A 22,493-nucleotide genomic window follows, 5' to 3' on the forward strand; every position below is an offset into this window, starting at 1 on the left:
AGAAACACCGAGATAAAATGTTGCTTGGCCTAGAAATCGAACAGGAACCCAGGAACTAACTTCACAGCCTGATTAGGCTAATAGTTACTTATCATATGAAAAGAAAAAATAAAACAAGAAATACGAAATCCGATGTATATTTTTATATAGATGTGTATTTTTGATAGATATGGCTTCCCAGAAAACAGACAAGGACTTGATGTGGCCGCAACACGCTTATAATACTGTTGAAGTGAGTGAATGACTTCTTGCAGTGCTGGTCGGGTCATGTCATGTCGTTGTTGTCTGTGAACCTCTCTATTAACTGATCACCAGCAGGCAGCACAAATTCATTCCAGCCTTGAAACCTAAAATATAATGAAGAAGTTGAGTAAAAATGTTCAGATTATTATTATTGTTAAACTGTTTTCTTTAGTTTTTGCAAGATTTTTCCCACATTGTGGGTAGGTTAATAATAATCTACATAACTTACAAACTGGATAGCTTGTCTAAGAAATATACTTATCGTTGCTGTGGCACCGCAATGGTGCAGTTAATACACCGCCGGGATATGTCGTCTCGATTAACTGTCCTGGGTCTAGGCTCTAGACGACATTGTATTGCTAACTAAAAGCCTTCCGTCTCAAAGTTCGGAACACACACTATACACCTTGTTTCTTAACAATGAATTTCTCGACTCAACATTAAAATACATAAGAATAACACTCCGATCATGAGTAAAATATTTTAATAATGAAATATTTTCATTCAGACAACTCTAAAGTGTCAAAATGTCATTAATTTCAGTTGCCAGTGTAATAAAAATCTGTACCCATATATTCATTTAATTAAAAATAAAGTCCAGAAATGTTTTAGCTGACTTTAGTATTTCTGTCAATGCAAGTACAAGTCGCCATTTGTTTGTTTTTAGAAGGATTAATATTTTATCTTTTTTACCAGCTATTTGGAGTTTGGTCATAATTATTAAGTATAATATATATTTTTTATAACAATATTTTTGTTTAATGAATAAAATATTGAATCCATATGTTATAGATTCAAGTAAAAGCACATTTATTGTGCATATTAACTTTTATTCCATTTAAAAGGGGAATTTGTTATAAATTGGTATCACTTCGCCATATTGGCAGTAAATTATCCGGTGTTTGATTTGCAACAATTAAACAACTTTTTTCCATATCTTTTAAACCCCCATTCGCTTATGACTGAAATAAATACAAATAAAGTAATAATTAAAATGATGATTTTTCGTGGATATTTGGTTAAGACGCATGACTGACGCAATGATAGCCTGGTTTTGGGCATTGTCCTTTGCACCTTATGTCACGTTTTAAATTAAATTTGATCTTCATATATTATGATAAGATCATCAAAAATACCGTCTATTAAAAACTATAAACATAATAAACCAAGTCCTACATTTGTAGCGGTTTATTTTTAAGATAGAGATCATTGAAATATAGTTATAACATCGATTAAAACTAATGAATAGTAATGTACACACACCCACACACATTTTACCACTTTTCGACGTATGTATTTCGTCACATGGTATGATAGAAGATGACCCATTAGCTATATCAGTTACAAGTTCTTGACTGAGCTGCTATAGAACAGAAAAACATAGTGTTACTCTATTCGATGCTCTAGGTTTTTTATATTGAGGAAAGACAGACACAATCTATTTAATTTTTTTTTTATCCAAAGTACATTCGTAAAAGGTGTTACGTAGCTTAGAATTATGTTGAGCAGACGCAACTTCATAACTTCCACAATTGTCTTATTTTAGATAAATCTATTCCAAGCTGAAAAAAAACGTCGATTTCTCTTAAGTTCAATAAAAGATACAATTCGCGGCACGCCCACACGTATTATTCCATATTAGCAATATTATTCGTATAATCACAGTAACAATAACTTGCATTTGGTTCCGGTGTCGCTCGGCCTATATTTTATTTCGTCAGACTAAATGCACTCTTTAAATTGATATCTCTCTGCTTGTCGACATGTTTACAAATACTTATAGAGGCATGTTTTAGTAAAATGCAACTAACGTTTTTAATTTAGGTTTTTTTTCGAGCCAAACGGACTCTGAAATTTTATAGGATTTATTATGAAGCGCGGATAAGCAACCAGATCTCTGATTGGTAAGTTCTTACTCCCGACTGAGTAAACAAAGTAAGTGGTTGAGTTTTGCCTTCGATAATATCACAAATAGTCGGAGCAGGAAAATAAAAAACCTGTTGCTGCTCTACATCTATAGAGTGGGAACCATCCCACTTTTACTTTTTCGTTTACGAGTAAACGTTGTCGGTACAAGGATTAAATTCCATATTTACCACAACGTAGCAAGAATTTTTACTTCACTAGTCGTATCTGAAAAGGCGACCCATTCATAACACAAAACGACACTTTCCTACAACATGGCTCTCCTAAACGAGCTATTTAAATTTTTGTTCAAGAAGCCAAGAAAAAAAGAAGGTAAACAGCAGCAACTGACTTTGAAATTTGTCATGTGGCCAAATAATTACTTAATTATTTAAAATTAAATTTAGCAAATTCCATTATGAAAGTGTGTTTGTCTAGTACGCATGACGCGATGTAGGCCATACATAAATATTCATTTTCGCCGGACTTTATCTCAATTGCCCCTTTAGTATCGGCATACATCAAAAGGGATATCAACAAATTATGCTGACTTCACAACGCTTTGACGTATTAACTTTTTTCACAGTTCACCTAATGGTTAGTGATCACCACCGTTTATGAACATGTGTAATAGCAGGGAGCATTGAAATGCGATGCCGGCTTTTTAGGTAGGAATGTATGCTCTTTTTTTGAAGGTCGTGAGGTCATATCCGTCGGTCGTGACCCCATTGACTGTAAATAATGTATAATTATAAAATAATTTATAATACTAGATGAAGATACATTAAGACATACATTGCTATTAAATAAGTATAAGACATACAATTCATATTGATAGCAATAAACAAATAAGAGTAGGATTTATACAATCGACAAAATCATAAAATATAAACTTATTAAAGTTATTGTTACCAAAAATATTTTTGTTATATTTTCATATCGCAGAAATTGTATGAGAATATATGTAAACCAACGTGAATGAAATTTATAAAAGTCCTAAAAACATGAATACTATTTACTTCTTTTGTCGATAACATTATGTTTTAAGAGTAACGATATGATACGAATTTATCAACCGTCTTGGTTGATTTTAATAATAAATCACTATAAAAAGTGGACAAATTTAAAGAATGTATAAAGCGCCTGATACAAAATTATGATCAAAACTCCAATCATCACATTAGCATTAAAGACATCGTAGGTTCTGTAATCAAGAAAGGTAAACGGTTAACCAAGAAACATGAATCTATTTGATTAAAATCTATTTTAATGCTTAATATTATTTGGCATTTTAATGTTGATATACAGAGAATGTTATTGTTATATTTCTATTATAAAATGTTTTTGCATCCAACTTATAAATGTTGGCTGCAAAAAACATTTAACTAATCTTATAGATAAAACGTCATATTAATTAACATTATTGTTACTGCCAACCTATCAATATATTTTATTCAGATGAATGCGTTTTTTTTTTAATAAGCTTGCATTGTATTTTTAATGAAATCAATATCAGCTCACATTATTTATTCATTTCTAAAGCTGAATGATTGCTCCAACTCTAATACGAAAATATAGTATGATGATTTTTATTATATTAGATTCAATATTATATATATTGACCACAATATTATTATGTTTAACAACTGATAAGTCATTGGTTTATTGGCAATGGTTTTAGGCTGAACTGGAAATGCCTTGGGTTCGATTTTGAAGACTCAAGAGATAAATACTTTTTTTTAATTGCAGCGTCTGGAATTTTTTGTATGGCTTGAAGACACCAATGTCACATCAACACGACGTGGGAGCAGTACAACACATTTTTTTTTAATTTTGGATTTGGCTTAGAATTCACGATCAGTCGCCTAGAACATTGCAGGTAATAACGGTACAATGGTAAGACTTCTGTTACTAATTATAAGGTCTATTTCTTGCTTTTGTTTAATTGTATTCGAAAAACATTAGAATATTGCGAGTTTTTAGGTTTAGGGTAGCATTATGCAAGTAGTAAGTATTTTTTTGGATAGTAGTAAGGAAAAAGTCTGAAGCTTCTCTTAAACTCCTGTTATATTAACATCTTTAATTATTCAAATTTTTTTCCATATTCAATATCCAGTTTCAAAAATATAAATTAATCTGATAATAATCTCCACTCCTTAGAAATACTGATAGTAATAAAGTTATTATAGTCACTAGGCACTTTTAATGAAAAGCACTAATCAGTATCTATAGATTAGAGAAAGAACGTGCAACATGCTACGTGTTCTTGGTTATCTGTCAGATCGTGGCACATTCTTGGACAAGCTGGCCCATTGATATTGTAGATATTTATGTCTATAGTGTGACTCTACCAATTTCAAAATAACCCTTTTACCACACATTCATTCCAGGTAACTTTGAGGTTAATTTTCTATATTTAAGTGGCATTTCCTCAATATTATGTAAATCGGTTGCAGGCTGACCTTTGCACATCGGCGCGATTTCACCATAGTTCGTTAGTCAGTATGCGACACATACGGGTGAGGCATCTATTATTTGTATGAAAAGTCATATAATTCATTGCAACATATTGTGTAGCCTTTTGCAACAGAATTCTGAAGAAATCAACGAAACATCAATTTTAATGGGCACATCAATCATGCTCTCAAAAGCTGATAGCAGATACGAGTTATGTCGTACAGCCTGCAAGTATAATACTATGTAAGCCGCATTACACAACATACAATTAGGGAAGTATTGTAAGAAATTCACCTATCAATCATGCCAAATTGAGATCGAACTCACTGGTTCCTGATGTTCTCCTAATAAAAAAATATAGTAGAGAAGAGAGTCAAAGTATTTTTGGAATACACACCCGAAATATTGATTAACAATTATAACTAACGCATCAACACGACTCGATTACTCAGCTTTCCTACATTACAACGGCGATTAGCAATGATTGCCAACAGATATACTAGCTCTCTTTACTCGCATTTTACCTTTATATTTTGATTTTATTATAAATATCAAAACTATTCAACCATATTGCTAGCTCTCTTTACTCGCTTTTTACCTTTATTTTTTTATTTTATTATAAATATTAAAACTATTCAACCATATTGCTAGCTCTCTTTACTCGCATTTTACCTTTATTTTTTTATTTTATTATAAATATCAAAACTATTCAACCATATTGCTAGCTCTCTTTACTCGCATTTTACCTTTATTTTTTTATTTTATTATAAATATCAAAACTATTCAACCATATTGCTAACTCTCTTTACTCGCTTTTTACCTTTATTTTTTTATTTTATTATAAATATCAAAACTATTCAACCATATTGCCAGCTCTCTTTACTCGCATTTTACGTTTATTTTTTTATTTTATTATAAATATCAAAACTATTCAACCACATTGCTAGCTCTCTTTATTCGCATTTTACCTTTATTTTTTTATAAATTTCAAAACTATTCAACCATATTGCGTTAGCACTCTCGTTCTCTTACGGAGGTAGAACTATAGACAAATAAATAGTTTAAGCAAATCATTATTGCATTACTTGCGACTCCACCAATCTGAGTTTACGCATTCTTTTGTATTAAAGAAAAATAAACTAAAGCGTACATCGCGCATTATACTGTAGTTGGGAATGAAATGGTTTGCTGAAACGAATGTCTGCAGATTCAAAACTAGTAGTACGTTGTACTCAAAGCGGGCCGATGAATAAAATAAGGAAAAATATCCGAAATAAACAAGGAGAAAATGGTATTAGCTCAAAATATTTGTCCTAAATCTTCTCCATTTGCGAAGAGAAACCACAGACCTGTCGCGGGCGATATCATGAAATCTGACAACGTCTGACTACATATAATCAACTTCATTGATATATTGATCAAACGTGACTTACGTATACCATTATTAAATTTTGTTAAACATATAACTATAATTCGATAACTATTTTTTTTATTTAAAATTCTATTAAAATTAGTTTTTAATATATTCCTTGTTGATCGAATTTGGAAAACAATCAAAACATAAATTGATTTAGTACTATAAATTCTAAATATATTAATTTGACGTAAATTACTTTATTATCCTAATAAGACGACTCTAGAATGACATATGACATCTTGACTAACCTTTATTTGGCATTTATAAGAGTGTGAAAGTATATAATGAATTATGGTAATTAGGAGCGGAGTTTTGCATATTTTCAGCACTTAACGCTTAATTCAAGGTATTTTTTATTGCAGTTGAATGACGAAAGGAGTATCTCGCATGCCTGATGGTGAATGACATGACCGATAGTAGCAACAGCTTACAGAGCTTATGATTATTGATTAACAAGTGGCACTTCACTGCAGTCGTCACCCTGAGGCATAAAGTGTCATAATTCCCAGTAATGACGCCGGCTACAGTATCCTTCAAACCGTGACACAACAGTGCATACACACTGCTGCTTTGCGGCAGAAATAGACATTATAATGGTAACTGATGACCCATCGCATACGAGAGACCTATCACCAGGATCCACGCTTAGCGTCTGCCCAAGAAGTGCGCCGCGAGTTCATTGACACATTGTATTGTTTCAACGTATTTTACCAATTTTGATCTCAATCAAGCTATGACAATTGAGGTGAAAATAGCCATTCATATAAAATTAAATAAGTAAAAGATTCGTGAAATAATATAATAGAGATTGATTGATATCAGACAAAAATATATATATATATATTTGTAACGTGTCCCACAACTACTGCATAATGCACTGTAATAGGATTATTTGTAACTAGCTTCCGCCCGCAGCTTCGCCCGCGTGGATTTCGGACTTCAAAAATGGAGGAGGTGCTAAATTTTTCGGGATGTTTTTTTAATGTATGGTGGTATGCAGGTCGTCCGATTGTCCGGTCAGGGTCTGATGATGGGATCCTGGTGAAATCGAAGGAACTCCTCTAATAATATAGGCAAACCTATGACGATTTAGTTATTATTAGCATATTTCATGTATAACTTTGGTGTTTCTATACCGATTTGTATGATTTTTTTTATGGAATATTTAATAATGTTAACTTTTTTAATTAGGGATGACTGAGAGTGTTATAATCGTAAGAGTAGACAAATATAATGAGAAAGCTTCGAACTGCTAAGCTATCGGGAGTTACACGTGTTATTGTGAGTCAACCATAAAAGATAGACATATACTGTCGTGGGATATTTTTTACATAATTTTAAGGAGAACATTTCCGTCATACATGATTTCTGTGTAGCTTTAACCATTAAGGTTGCACACGCGACGGAAGCTTAAAAAATGGAGTAACTTCTCCCATTTTCCCAACATTTCCCTTCACTGCTCTGCCCCTATTAATTGTAGCGTGATGAAAAGTATACTATAACCAGCTCAGGAGTATGAAAAATAATTGTACCAAGTTTCGTTAAAATCCGTCGAGTAGTTTTTGTTTCTGTAACGGTTATACAGACAGACAGACAAAAATTTTACTAATTGCATTTTTGGCATCAGTATCGATCCCTAATCACCCCCTGATAGTTATTTTGGAAATATATTTCATGTACAGAATTGACCTCTCTACAGATTTATTATAAGTATAGATTAAACAGTAACTATACTAGATTCATGAGTAACATTTAACATCTTATGGTCATACTGGATTTATTATTATATGTTTTGTGAATAAATGCAAGTGCAACCGAAGGAAACATGAAGTAAAAACGAATTATATGGCACAATTAGAATGTATTTACATTTTTATTGTATTATCCATAAGAGATATTGTTCATTGTCGGTGTCTAAATGCTAAAGCTCTGGTGGTTTTAGTTGACAGATTCCTTGGGCGCGTGGGTCAGAACGTACTCGACCGCGCGGCGGATGGCCTCAGGCATCGGAGGGCCAACAGGGAGGAGGTCGCTCTGTAACACAAAAAGGAAAAATGTATATTATTTGATTTAATTAAATGATTAATTATGGAAAAGTAAATGAAGTTTTGGTTCTATAATTTTATAATCATTTTATTTTTTTTTAGTTTTTCTTTGATTAAACATTTAATATAATTAATAATGAGAAGGAATAAATATTCCCTTACGTTAAACATTTTTAAGCATAAATATTTATTATTTTAAGCCAACAAACTGACTGTTTCTACTACCTAATATTTTCAGAAATAGATATTTTTAAGTACCTCATTTATTTAGATATTATAGATATTTTTTTGAATTCCCTTTGAAGACAAATAATTTTATCACAAGTATTTTATAAATCTTACCTGAGGTTGGTATCCGTTCTCATCAGCTACGTAAGAGAACTGCACAGGGATTCCCTCCGGGGATTTGTATTGGTAGCTACCTTGGACAGCCTGTTAATGAATCACGCACATTACGTTATCAAGAATGAAAGTACAAATTTTATACTTAAGATTAAATTAAAATATTCGTAACTCACATTATCTTCTCTATGGGCAAATAGAATCACAAAATCTACTGTTTCCTAATGACGGAGGAAACTATTATAATTTATCGCCATTTTCAATAAACGATCCCAATCAATGCTTACAATTGACAACATTAATTCATTTTTGCAACATACTCAAATATTTATATTTAATGAAATTAGATGTATAATTATGAGGCCGATATTTTCTCTTTTTTCAAAATTCAGATATTTTCATTCATGATTATCACTTTGAATTTTGTGTTATTCTAAAACTAAGTAAGCACCAAATGACGTCATATTTACGGCTCAAGACGTAATGACCTTTGCTTCGCAGTAAAAAAGAAGTGAAGTGACAGTTTTTTTTTATTTGTCTCTCTCTTTAAAAGTGACAGTTGTGATGTATCTATTGTAATATTGACATTGACCAATAACGGTGTCTTAGTTTTTTTAAATAAATAGTAAGGTGGAGAAAGGAACTATTTCATTCAACCGTATGTATGACGTCATCAAGCATGTTTCAGTTTTTAATTTTTTTCTTTGAAATTGAGTATTAAAAAAAATTTAAATACATAACCGAACTCAGAGTAGAAATATTAAGAAAAGATATTTTTGTTTTAGACACATTTACATTTTGAAATGTTGTCAATTGATCACTTTATTTGGTTCAATCTAGGAATTGGATTGTAGATTAATTTAGAGATCGTATATTATAAAAGGCTAATAATCACAAAAACTATTAATTTGGTTTTTATTAAATTTCTTTTGATTATTTTTTTATCACAATTAGTTATTAACAGCTTATTATTAAAACATAGCAGGTGGAAATTAGTTTTGACAGTAAAATAGATCCAAATTTTAAAATAAAAACAACCCGAACAAAACAATATAATACTTACAAGCACTTGAGCGTCACCAACTTGCTTCAAGACACCGCTAGATTGGCCAGTGATGCCATTTCCGGTCTCGTAACTGGAATCATAAAATAGTGCACTTAAAAAACGACAACTTCTGGATTTTATTAAAATTTATAATACATAAAGGAGGAGCCTAAATGTACTCGCCATCAATTACAGCCTTGTTATATTACAGATTTTACGTAAATTGCTTTTAAAAATTAGGTTAGTATACTAATTGCTTAAAGACTTTGACTTACACGTAGTTAAAACCGTCTGGGTTGACTTCAGAGTCAGAGCGAAGGACGATGGCTTCAGCATCCTTGCCAACTTCAACGACAGACTTAACAGCAACTGGAACGGGCTGCACCACAGTCTGCACGACGGGCTGCGCAGCAACCGACGCCTCAGCCACGGCTTGGACCACCGGCTTTGGTTGCCAAGGCTGGTAGCGACCCGTCGCGGCATTCGCGGCGTACACGCATAGAGCAAGGATCTATAATAAAAAAAAACTTTTCTGAATTTGATCACTAAACGCATTGTCTCACCAAAAATTATAAGTTTCTTACTAAGAATTTCATTTTACAGGAGGTCCGTGTCTACCAAATGCTAGAAACAACAGGTCCCATGGCATACAAATTCGATCCTTTTATATATCTAATAAAAAATACTGGACAAAAAATAACGTTCAAATTGTAAGGGCATTGACACGCGAGAGCAACCTTGTAGATTTTTTTCGTTATTTTCACGCTTTTACGACGGTTATTGTAACCGCCTGGATGTATTATGTCATTTAATTAATGAGCTATAAATTAATTTAACATGCTCCATGTTACCTAGAGCGAAATGGATAGCGTACTCAAGGTTCCGCATGTGTATAATGTGCTTTATTTGGTTGCCAATTACGTGCCCAAAATGTTATACAAAGACTTAGACAAAAAGTCATTTTTTGCGGTCAAATATGTAGATACCTGCTTACTTCAAACTCCAACGGATGCGTCTGCGATACCTATCCGTTCGTTTAAATTATCAATTCAAATCGTTGACTTCACGTTTCGCACAATGCCCTGCATGCAAATGATTTAAAAAAAATGGCGTCTAATTGTCAGTGACAGTTTAAAAATATTCACCTTTAATTTCCATGATAGTGTTTTAATACAAATATTTAAATAAAATTAATTCACATTAGTTTATTAAAGTTAAAATTTTTATAATTATAGCCTACTACAACGTCGATACCATGTTGGGAACAAACATGAATATGTAAAATAATAATTTCTCTTGCTCTTTTACACTATGAAAGGTACCTAGGTACCTAGGTAGCTTAGGTACCTTTAGTGGTAGGTACCTAGGTAGCCTACCCTTAAAAGTACCTAAGCTTTAATATCATATTATAACATGTTATGAAGCTTCCATGGTACATTAAATATAGAGACAAAAAAAATCTACTAAGAAAACTGAAAGTTTCCGATAACCTAGAAGTTTGTCTCTACAAACACTTTCGTTACCTTATACCTCTAATTTTAGTATTACAAAAACTATAATGGACTCATCGTACAGGTTGTAACCTGCAAATTACCTGTAAGCTTATTACGTACCTTGCAAAAGCAAAATTACATCACAGTTAGTTTCGAGTTACCCTCAATCTTAGAGAGATTTAGTTTGACTGCCCAAAAAGCATAATTTTGACCTAATTCGTTTTTCTAGATACTAGAAATATTCCAATGTTAAAACGCATTAAAAAATTTTGGCATTTTGAAAATCCCATTTTTCAATAACACGCGATCTGCCGAATAATTCATATTTAAGCTCGTTGTGCGACATAATAGGCTCACACACAGGCAACTTAAGTAATATGCTTGGCAACAATTAACATATTATTTTGTACCCTAAAATGAGCTAAAAAAGCTATTTAATTAAATAAATTTAATAAAAACGTTTAAAAGTAACAAATTGATATAGTCGTTATTGCAATTATTGTCTAATAACATCGACGGCTCTTCCACGCCATAGCCCAGAATCGATAAGCATACTCTTAAAATATAAGCATTTACATGAATATTCTTCTTCTTCTTCTTCAGCCTTCATGTACCCAATGGTGAGTAAAGGCCTCTTCCATATTTCGCAAACTAGTGCGGTCTTGGGCTTTCCGCATTCAGTCTTTCCCGGCCGTTCAAATGATGTTGTCGGTCCATCTTCGCGGCTACCTCTCCACGTACCTTCTTCCCCCATCGGCCATCTGATGTGCGGCTTATGTAGCCTGTCCATTTCCACTTCCTTCGAGCTATGATGTCGGCTATGTCTCGTGGACTGGTTCTTCTGCGGATCTTGGTGTTGTGCACCATATCCCGAAGAGAAATAAATACCCAACATAGCTCTCTCCATAGCCCTCTGGGGCACTTGATACCGATGTATCAGTTGTTTAGTAGGAAACCAGGTGTGAGCGACCATGAATACAGTACAGCATTTTAAATCATTTGTTATGTGTACTAAGATACTAAATGTGTGTTTTTTGTAAAGCTTTGTGTATAAACGTACACTGTGCTTTTTCTTTCAATATTGATTATATTTACTATATATTTTTTTTTGTAATATATTATTACTATATTGTGATATAGTAATGTAATATATTTTCCTTTGGATGTCATTATATATTTTTCTGAAATATAAGGTGATTATAAAATCTTTTTTATAGTTTTGTTTTACGTTTAGGTCGTTATTTTTCAATCATCAGATAATAGTTTTGAACCAAATAAACTATAACCTGATTGAATGTAAGACTGAGATAATTAAACAACTATGTTCATAAAACTGTAATTATTTCATTCGTGCATGATGTACTTTGTCCTACGAATAAGTTTTATTTAATGATTGAAAAATCGTCCTTAGTCTGATATATCCCTAAAAATTGTGTAAACTTTCACATTTATAATGTTACTAGGATATCTATAGGGAGTCGAAAATATAGTTTACCTGTTCTTTATAAGCCCTCATAATCAATAGTTCAACATAAATTAACAATAAAATTTTCCTCATAAATAAATACCTAGCAATTTATGTATATTCATTGTATATACAAACATATAATTTAAATATGATTACTGTAATAAATTATTACTAACACTTTACACGTTGTATTTTTGTTATATCTCTAACTTTATATCTATAAGTCTAGGATCTACCTACTTAACCATGTTATTTATTATACATATTTAGTATAATTCTATGATATTTGTAAGTAATTGGAAAGGCCTAAAAAAGGAATTATTTAATATGTGGGTAGAAGTTTGCATACATTTCTAGTTCAAGGCTGGCGAATACATAATACAAACTGACTTCAGTATCACTGCCTTATACTTACCAAAAAAAATTGCACACGAAGTAACCTTCTTTCGAAAAACCTTATTTCATTATAACGACTTTATATTTATTCAAAATAAATAAGATAATCTATCAATAGTTTTCACGTTATTATGAATCTATGAAATCTATTGGAATGGGTATAATAAACGATCCGATCCGATATAATTATTTATTCATAGTGAAAAATCTAATTAATAACCGTTAACATGTAAACAGGTATAAACTCCGTTCTAAACTATAGTTTAAATATCCAAAAAATCGAATTAAGTTATAAATATAAATTATAATCAATTAAAGTAAATATTGATGACTTAGTTCTTAAATTATTAACCCTCGGCATATTTTTTTTAAAGCAATATAAATTACAAATTCGCCTACGGATTCCTAGTTCAATGGGTCGAAATAACAAACACCTAACATCATTATAACATTGTTAACCTTGAATATCCAGATGCCACCAATCTGGGAAACTAGCCATTAAATTGACACATAACACAAATATAGAAGACGATCTCGGGCCTCCACAAAACTTGTTTCATCGTTTTAAATGTCAACTAGTATTATTACCGGCGCTCCTCGGGTCACCAGGGTCAGTCATAATGCCACATGCAGCTAACAGGCAACATTATTATTACGGATATATACTTATATGTATAGAAAAAATTGCGCTCATTAACACCTCTGTTGTAACAGTTTAACAATAGGCTTATCGTGAAATGCATGCAATCACTAGTTTCATAAAGCTTTTTGGTATAATGATAACATAAAATATATTGTAGCAGTTTTGTATAAGCCTGTACATTTGCGGGGAAAATGTCTTCTTTAATTACTGATGATTTACATTTATGACACTCATGATTATTTTCGAGAACTTTATTTAACAAAGTACTGTATAGGAAATTGCTGACAGCTTTATTATATAAGTAAATAGTACCTAAATCATAATGTGTAGTAATTAAGTTGAATACGATGTGCGCAAAAATGCTATTCACCGATATGGATCAGTGAAAAGCATTTTTGCACCATCGTCCAAGGGACGCAGATATAAATAAAGCAACACAAGTATATTATTATTTTAATATGTTTACAAATCCTATACTTCCACTCCTCATCGAATGCATCCATAATTATTGGGAGACCTGGATTTTTTATAATTTGGATGTGCGCATAAGTGTACGAGTAAGTACGTGCATGAAAAAATATTTTTATACATAAAATAAAACCGACCTTAAAAAAATGCTTTATTTGTACTTAAAGTGAAACAACAGTTGAAGTGAGTTCTTAGTTTCAATTAAAATTGTTTTCGTATAATTTGTTCGTGTATTTGCTTAGCTTAGCTGGCAATTTAAATTATACAATACATATAATATTCACGATCGCAGTAATCGTCATCGTTTATTTTATTGAAGGATTTCATTGTCTAACTCCGAATATCTTCATGGTCAATGTCGTTAACAATTTAATAAGAAACAATTTTAGTACATGAAACTGAGTATATTGAAAACTACAGATAACCACCGACTATGAGTAATCCAGAATTTGCTTTCGACCTGTGACATATTAAAGTCATATAATTTTAAGGTGTGAACTATGATGACGAATATTCTGAGAATTAAAAAAACATAAATGATTGGGCAGGAAATCTAAATTTGACATTGGAATAAATAAATTTAATTTATAAGAGTGTATTCGCCATACAGCTTCAGTAATGTAAACAAAAATATACTCACTTTTCAACTATATATATAATATATTCGATATTATATAATTCCGACACTTTTCGTATAATATTATAGTATAATTTAGTTTTAACTGTCATTATATATGGCACACCGTGCATAATTTTAGTTATTTTACTAGGAAAGAAATATCAGAATGGAATTATTTAAGACAGACAGAGAATAATTGTTTACATTTGTGAGACTAGAAAATAAGTGCATGATACCTACAATTCTAGCGTATATTGTGTATAGTTCAATTAATATAAGTAATGCTTAAGGTGGTAGCTCAAGGTCCATTTTCATACATTTTGTTTCGGCTTTAATCTGGGTAGTGATTAGTTCTCGCAGTTGAAGAAAAATGTAAAAATAATTAATAATCATGGATATTTCTGCCTTTAAAATTTCGTCATATTAAATTTTAAAGGCCGAAATATCCATGATTATTAATTATTTTTACATTTTTCTTTCAACTGCGAGAACTAATCACTAACTAGACATGAATTTAAATTCTTTACTTGCCAATACTTGTTTAGTTACCCAGATTAAAGCCGAAACAAAATGTATGAAAATGGACCTTGAGCTACCACCTTAATAAGGTATACTAAAGTAACAAATATATAGTTATATGTATCATTCAATTCTTTTTGGACAATTTCATCTTAATGTTTTGAAGTTAATAAAACAATAGTGTGGTGAAAAATACATACTGGATATTATTATATCAGACCTTATTCAATATCTTGTTAGCCGTATAATCCAATTTTACAAACTGTTTATAATAAGACTAGCTTTTGCTCGCGGCTCCGCCCGCGTTGTAAAGTTTTTCAGGCTAAAGTTTTCCATTATAAAAGTAGTAGTTTCCCGGGAGCCTATGTTCTTCCCAGGGTTTCAAACTGTCTCCATACCAAATTTCATCTTAATACGTTGGGTAATTTTTGAGTTTAAGACGTTCAGGCAGACGGATGCAGCGGGGGACTTTGTTTTATAATATATTTTTATAGAACTTTTTAAGAGGAACAATCCCGTCATACATCATTGTTGCATAACTTTAACCGTTTACGCAGCACACGCAACGGAAGCTCTCAAAACTAATAAATTGTCCCCGTATTTGCAACATGTTTCATTACTGCTCCGCTCCTATTGGTCATAGCATGATGATATACAGCCTATAGCACCCCACAAATAAAGGGCTATCCAATACGAAACGTATTTTTCAGTTCAAACTGGTAGTTCCTGAGATTAGCCATTACTGCTCCGCTCCTATTGGTCATAGCGTGATGATATATAACTTAGAGCACTCCACAAACAAAGGGCTATTCAACACAAAAAGAATTTTTCAGTTCGAATCGGTAGTTCCTGAGATTAGCCATTACTGCTGCGCTCCTATTGGGTATAGCGTGATGATATATAGTCTATAGCACTCCACGAACAAAGGGCTATCCAACGCAAAAATATTTTTTCGGTTTGGACCGGTAGTTCCTGAGATCAGCCATTACTGCTCCGCTCTTATTGGGTATAGCGTGATGATATATAGCTTATAGCAATCCACAAACAAAGGGCTATCCAACGCAAAAAGAATTTTTCAGTTTGGACCGGTAGTTCCTGAGATTAGCTATTACTGCTCCACTCCTATTGGGTATAGCGTGATGATATATAGCCTATAGCACTCCACGAACACGGGGCTATCCAACGCAAAAAGAATTTTTCAGTTTTCACTGGTAGTTCCTGAGATTAGCGCGTTCAAACAAACAAACAAACAAACAAACAAACAAACTCTTCAGCTTTATATAATAGTATAGATTTAGGAGTTATGAAAAGTAATCTTAATTATACGTATAAGTACCAAATTTAGATACTCCACCAAAGCGATGAAGCCGATAACACAATATTTTATGTTTAAGCTGATGTAATCGTTCCATCGGTGATATCATTTAAAATTCTATGTTTCGAATTATTTTAAGTTTATTAGCATTGGATAGGAAAAACTACTAATAAATTGCATTTGGAAGGATCTAAAAATAAACGATTTATTACAAACCTAAACAATTTTTATTGCAATTTTCTAACCTGTTTAATGTGACTTCAAGTGTGTAATATATATTTGGACATCCTATTAGGTATAATTTATTATGTAACGTAGTTTAATATCTCAAATGACTTAGAAAATTTAAAATCTTTTCTGTAGATCGACAATATTACTGTTTACATTAGATACGAAAATGAGCGCTAGTAATCCCTCGGGAGTCCCAAATTACTTTGATGATTTCTTTCTAGCGAAATTTCGGCATGGCGGGCCATCGTAAAGAGATATTATAGTGCACAAATATGTGCGCACTACACAGATGCACTCTCTGTTCCTTCCCTCTCATAGTCCAGTAAGACGGCAATCCGACATGATCGGAATGCGATCAGGCGCAGGACCAACGGCTTCCTAAAGCAAGCTGCGACTGAGTAATTTTTAAGATGGAATTCGAACCCAGGATTTCGAACCCGGAACCTCCGCTAGCTAGTTGTACTCATAACATGTACAATTACAACAACACTACCAAGGCAACCCAAATTAGGTAATAATAATAGTATAAGATGACATTAGGTACCTACAATTATTAAACTGAGTGAGTAATAACACATAATAGTAACTCAGTCACACACGACTAATTATGATTACAAAGCAGTGACATTTTGTATAAAGGCCAGGTTGGGATTACCTTAAACCTGCGTAACGTGCGAAGAGGTTAAGGAAAGAAGAAGATATTTTTTGGTCGGTACATGAAAAGTGTACTACCTACTCTTTTGTCAAGTTAATGCAAGTGGTCTATCTACTCCTTGACACAAATTAACTTTTTCAATTCATATAAACAAAATAAAAAAATAACATACAAAATATGAAATGTTCCTAATAATATAAATTAAATCCCTTACAATGGCTGAATACTATAAAATGTAGGTATGCATATCTCATAAAGCTGTTCAGACATCAGACATTAAAAATATTATTTGATTGAAGTTGAAAATTTTAGCAATGCGCCATCTGTTTCATATCCCATAAAGTGTGATATAAAATAGAATCTTAACTTTATCATAAAATAGTTTGTATTTTGCTGCCACTAATATCTAAACAAATCTAATGTGCTTTAAACACCTACCACTAGATGGCACTAAATATATTTACAACGCACGTGATGACCTTGTGCGCGCTACGAAATATCGGATGTTGGAATACAGAATTATATGATTGATTTTAATTTATGTTGAAAATTGGAATCTTGTTTCTTGTTGTTAAGAATTATTATTCTGTGAGGGATACTTTTTTTACGTATGTGGAAAATACGATATAATAATGTTTGATAGTAAAACTAAATGACGTTATTATAATTTTGGAACTAATTGACAGCTCATAACGTATGCGACATCATCTTAATATTATCCAAAAGATTCAAAACACCTGAAATTGATTTAACTCATTAGTGTTTAAATAATAAAAATACGCACTTGTATAATACGTAGAGTTGACATTTCACGTTTATCACATTAATATGTTGCGTTTAGAATTTTTATGTGAATCGAGGAATTCACGTAATTGTTTTTTAATGAACAAAACATCCGCATTCTACACGCAAGACCTTCGATATGCAGACATTGTGTCCTTAATTTAAAAATAAATGACAAATATTAACAAAATTGAGCTTTCTGGCTCTGGAACCAAAAATATGTACTTAATTAGTATCAAATGCAATAAAAAATATATCAGACAATCCTGTTATATTTTTTAAGAACAAACAAATAAAGGGAAGGAAGGAAAAAATATTTTTATTCTACGTAATCCAATATGCGGCCAAGGTTTGCAAAAAAACAGATACACCTTTGAATGGACCTTTGTGGTTAACCACTAACAACCAAGTTTACGGAGGAATGAAAAACTGGACACAACAATGCCGACTATATTTTAAATCGCATATGTTTGACTATAGTTCGCAACAAGACACGTGCGGGCTTTACTTGGTATAATACATAAATATATAGAACGAGACTGTATATAATAAGTTAATCTTAGAAACGGTAACCATTATTAAAAAAAATACTGCAGAACTGTTGAAAAACTATTATCTCTCACTGCAATACAGAGATATTTAATATATTTGCATCTATCATAGATGTATTTTTTTATGTTTTATTAATATGTGTATTGTTGTATATTACTCTATATTATATATTTTATTACGATATTAAATAATATAAGTATTTTATTTTCTCACTTGTTCATTGTACGCCGCCATTTATATTTACATTTGTCTATGTCCATCCAAAGTTGTCTAGAATAAATCGCTTTTAGCGATAAGACCGCCCATTATGTAACCATGTCTTGTATATATTTTCTTCGATATTTTTCTGTATGTTTTATTGCTTGTGCAAAAAAGAGTTCTAAAACTGTTTGATATCCCAAATAAATAATACTGCTCCAATATATTTAGATATCCAGAAGATGGTAGATTTCTCGAGTGGCGGGAAGAAACCACTGCCGTACTAACTAAATGTCACAGTATTACAAAGACGCTGTACAAATGTCATTAGTATGTTACAGGCCAAACCACACAACATTGCGAGTCAGCGCTTCCCAGACTGTAGCGTCGTTACAAATCACTAGACAAAAAAATCTTGTGCAAAGATTTGTACATATTAATTGAAAATCTACAACGTACGAATTTTTAAGACGCAATTATTTTTTACGATTTTAAGGCATATATTATATATAATAGCGCATTGTTGATATTGCTAAATCTTTAGATACTAATATTGCTCGAAGCAATATAAGGTAACAAAATATTTATTTTAAATTTTATATTGATGTTTATGAGACGTTCGGAGCTGTATCACATGTCTATTGCCTAGTTACTCAAACTATTGGCTAACAATATATCTACAATATCTTAAAATAGATAGTACTAGTAGTGCTCGCGGCTTCGCCTGCATGGAAATTTGTGTGTCATAAAGTATTTCCCGCGTAAATCCCGACCCAGGAGATTTATTACAACCAGGCGACCTCTTCAACAGTAATCACTAATCAGTATATTTCAGCCAATATATATACAACCATTTTGTATTATTAACCTTTGACTTCCTTAAGAATTGCACTATCTTTTAGTAGAAACCGTACAAAAATCTGTTTAGTAGATTTTGAGAAAATCGATCACATGCAAACAGCTTTCAGGGACTTTTTTTATAATATGTATTATATTACTGTATATGTTAGATTACTGTAGCTGGAAAATGACTTCTACAAACCCATATCAATGTATAATCTCCCTTCCCTTTTTCCATGTCGTGGCTATGAACTCAAGTAATTTTTGGTAATAGAAGCTCACAGGCGACATTGATTGCCACCGGGAATTCCTGCTCGTTTATTTTACTAGCAATAAAAACTAATCAAGTTTCATAAAACTTACATAATTACTAATAAAAATATTCAAGACTTAACCTTAAGCAGTTGTATAATTTATTTTCCTCAATGATTTACAAGAAAATGGTGACGAATAAATGCCATCAAAACCATTACAAATATCAATAGGCATTTTTATATTTAGTTTAATCTCTAGAAGATGCGCTTATTTTGATATTTCCATATATGTTACTCGCGATGGACCGTCGCTAAAACACCAGCAATGAATAAAACATCACGTCAGAAAATTTTATTATCAACTAACCTTTATCTATGACTGCACTTGCTCCGAAATCGTATTTACTATAAATATGTAAACATACAAACGAATTTTTCATTGGCTGAGTAACATTTGAAATGTTTAATTACGACCATGGAATTATTATACTATCCATTGATGGGAATACTACCGAAGGGATACAATAGGGAATAAAAGATTTCAGGAGCATAAAGTATAAGACTCTGGGAAAGCTGCTCCATTCTTCAAGAAAACTCTTAATTATTTCTCCTCCCGTACTGACTATTATTTAAGAAAAACATTGGTCCGCAGATTCAAATCTCAAGAGCACACACCTCTATTCTAAACTGATGTGTATATTCTTTGTGAATTATAGTTTTGCTTTAACGGTGAAGGAAAACATCGTGAGGAAGCCTGAGAATTTCTCGATAGGAATTTTGAAGATATGTGAAGTCTACTTATCCACACTAATCTAGCGTGGTGAACTAAGACCTAATCCCTCTCAGTAATAGAGGGGGCCCGTGCCCAGCAGTCCACAGAATATAATTCAGTGCTGACATTATTATTAATGATCAAATAACTTTAAAAACAATCAATTACAGGTTACAACAGTACAATATGGCGGCGATGTTCAAGGTTCATAAATTTTTCCATTGTTGAAGCACTTTACTTATAATTTTTGTAAAGCTATACTGATAAAGGTTTTTTTTAATTTGATTATAGACACAATAAGACATACTTATTTAATTTATATTTCAATATACAAAATGCGAAGCTATTTTAACCTTGAAGCAATCTGTCAGATCGTTAATTTAACTTTAGCTGAACGAATTGTGATGTTGTTTGCAATGTCAGTTAAATTGTTTTAGAGGAAGGTTATAAAACCAGAGAACGTTAAAAAAATGCTGTGGTAATATTATTCTTGAGTCATGTAAATAGAATACTAACATTTGTATAAATCGATTTTTTATGTTATTTGTTCTATTAGGATGACCACTGTTCCCACGGATGTCGCAAAGTCAACTTCAGGACAAATTCCGAAGGTAGATGGCAGCATTCTAATTATAATTAATGGATTCTAGTATTAACAGCGACATTGTGTTACCAGGACGATTAGAAAAATCAGTATACGTTCCAATTATATTTAATGAATATAATAGAAGAAATATGCAATTGTGATCACAGAAGCCTTGAAAGCAAAAAAATGAGTCCTTGAAAAATCATGACAACCGCAAATGAACATCTACATGATCACAATAATGGTAGGTACGACGCTACACTTTAAGAAAAGAAATGCGTAGACAGAGGCGCAACTAATGCCGCCAATTTTATTCATACTAATTCCGCTCCATGTTGTGATAAGATAGCTTAACGCCATATTAGGCACATATATCTGAATCCAAAACTGAGTAAGGAAACCAAAGACACCAAGTAACTAAGGAAACCAAAATAACTTTACCCGACCAGGGATTTGAATCCGATATTTTCGTCAAGGCAGTTAAACGGTTATATTCATTAGTACTTTAAATAATAATTATGATTATAAGACAACATAAATAAAGCTATATTATATTTTGTTCGCAAGTGTTTGACCTTAATTTAATGTTTACCGCAACTTCATCAATTTCCTCACTAGCTTTATAATTAGAAAGTATTGTTTTGGCTTAATGTTTATTTTATTTTTCGTAGTTCAATTTTTTTTTACATTAGCCTCTATAATGCGATATATATATGTAATAATCTATAAATCTTTTAATATTTGAAAGACTACTTCAATGTCTCTTTATTAAAACTTAAACATATGATTTCCTTCCTAGATACTTTGGGCCATTGATAAAATCTCATATAAAACTTATGTTAATTGGCAGAAAAACTCATATTTTTTTTTTATTATAGGTAGTAGGATTTCAACATCCCCACAATAATAATTATACATCATATTTAATGTTGTACATTTCGACGATAATCCAAATAGGAGATAAACTAATGCGTATGAAATTAACTGTCTAGAATATTACTTAACTACATGAAGACCTCTGCTAAAAATACTTCTTCCCTAAAGATTTCCACTCGACCTTGTTAAAACATTTTACTTAGATAATTATTCCTTGTATAAGCTCACGCCTATTCCCGAAGGAGTTAGGCAGAAACGCAACTGGTACATCTACACTGAGCGGAACTTGTATCCCTATCATGTTGTGGTAGGAATATAAGAATAATTAATATCATTATTTGTGTTTCGAAGAAAAAAAAAGTTTACGTAAG

The 22,493-nt window shown here is 31.9% G+C and overlaps 1 protein-coding gene across 1 annotated transcript; it reads right to left on the minus strand.

Moving 5' to 3' along the window:
* Positions 1–7,863: 7,863 nt before the first annotated feature.
* Positions 7,864–10,174, minus strand: LOC115444669 (larval cuticle protein LCP-14-like). Its single transcript, XM_030170537.2, has 5 exons — positions 10,039–10,174; positions 9,730–9,965; positions 9,473–9,545; positions 8,410–8,499; positions 7,864–8,056 (listed from the first exon to the last, which is right to left on the minus strand). Exons 1-5 carry the CDS (start codon positions 10,048–10,050, stop codon positions 7,961–7,963), a joined length of 507 nt encoding a protein of 168 aa, XP_030026397.1. The 5' UTR covers positions 10,051–10,174; the 3' UTR covers positions 7,864–7,960.
* Positions 10,175–22,493: the final 12,319 nt, after the last annotated feature.

This window comes from Manduca sexta, chromosome 26 (genome assembly GCF_014839805.1).
Source record: "Manduca sexta isolate Smith_Timp_Sample1 chromosome 26, JHU_Msex_v1.0, whole genome shotgun sequence".
In the NCBI taxonomy this organism is placed as follows: domain Eukaryota; kingdom Metazoa; phylum Arthropoda; class Insecta; order Lepidoptera; family Sphingidae; genus Manduca; species Manduca sexta.

Coding starts and splice junctions, on each gene's coding strand:
- LOC115444669 (XM_030170537.2), bottom strand. Junction 9,546..9,729: donor CCAGACGGTTTTAACTACGT/GTAAGTCAAAGT, acceptor TTATGATTCCAG/TTACGAGACCGGAAATGGCA. Junction 8,057..8,409: donor AGAACGGATACCAACCTCAG/GTAAGATTTATA, acceptor TTTGTGTTACAG/AGCGACCTCCTCCCTGTTGG.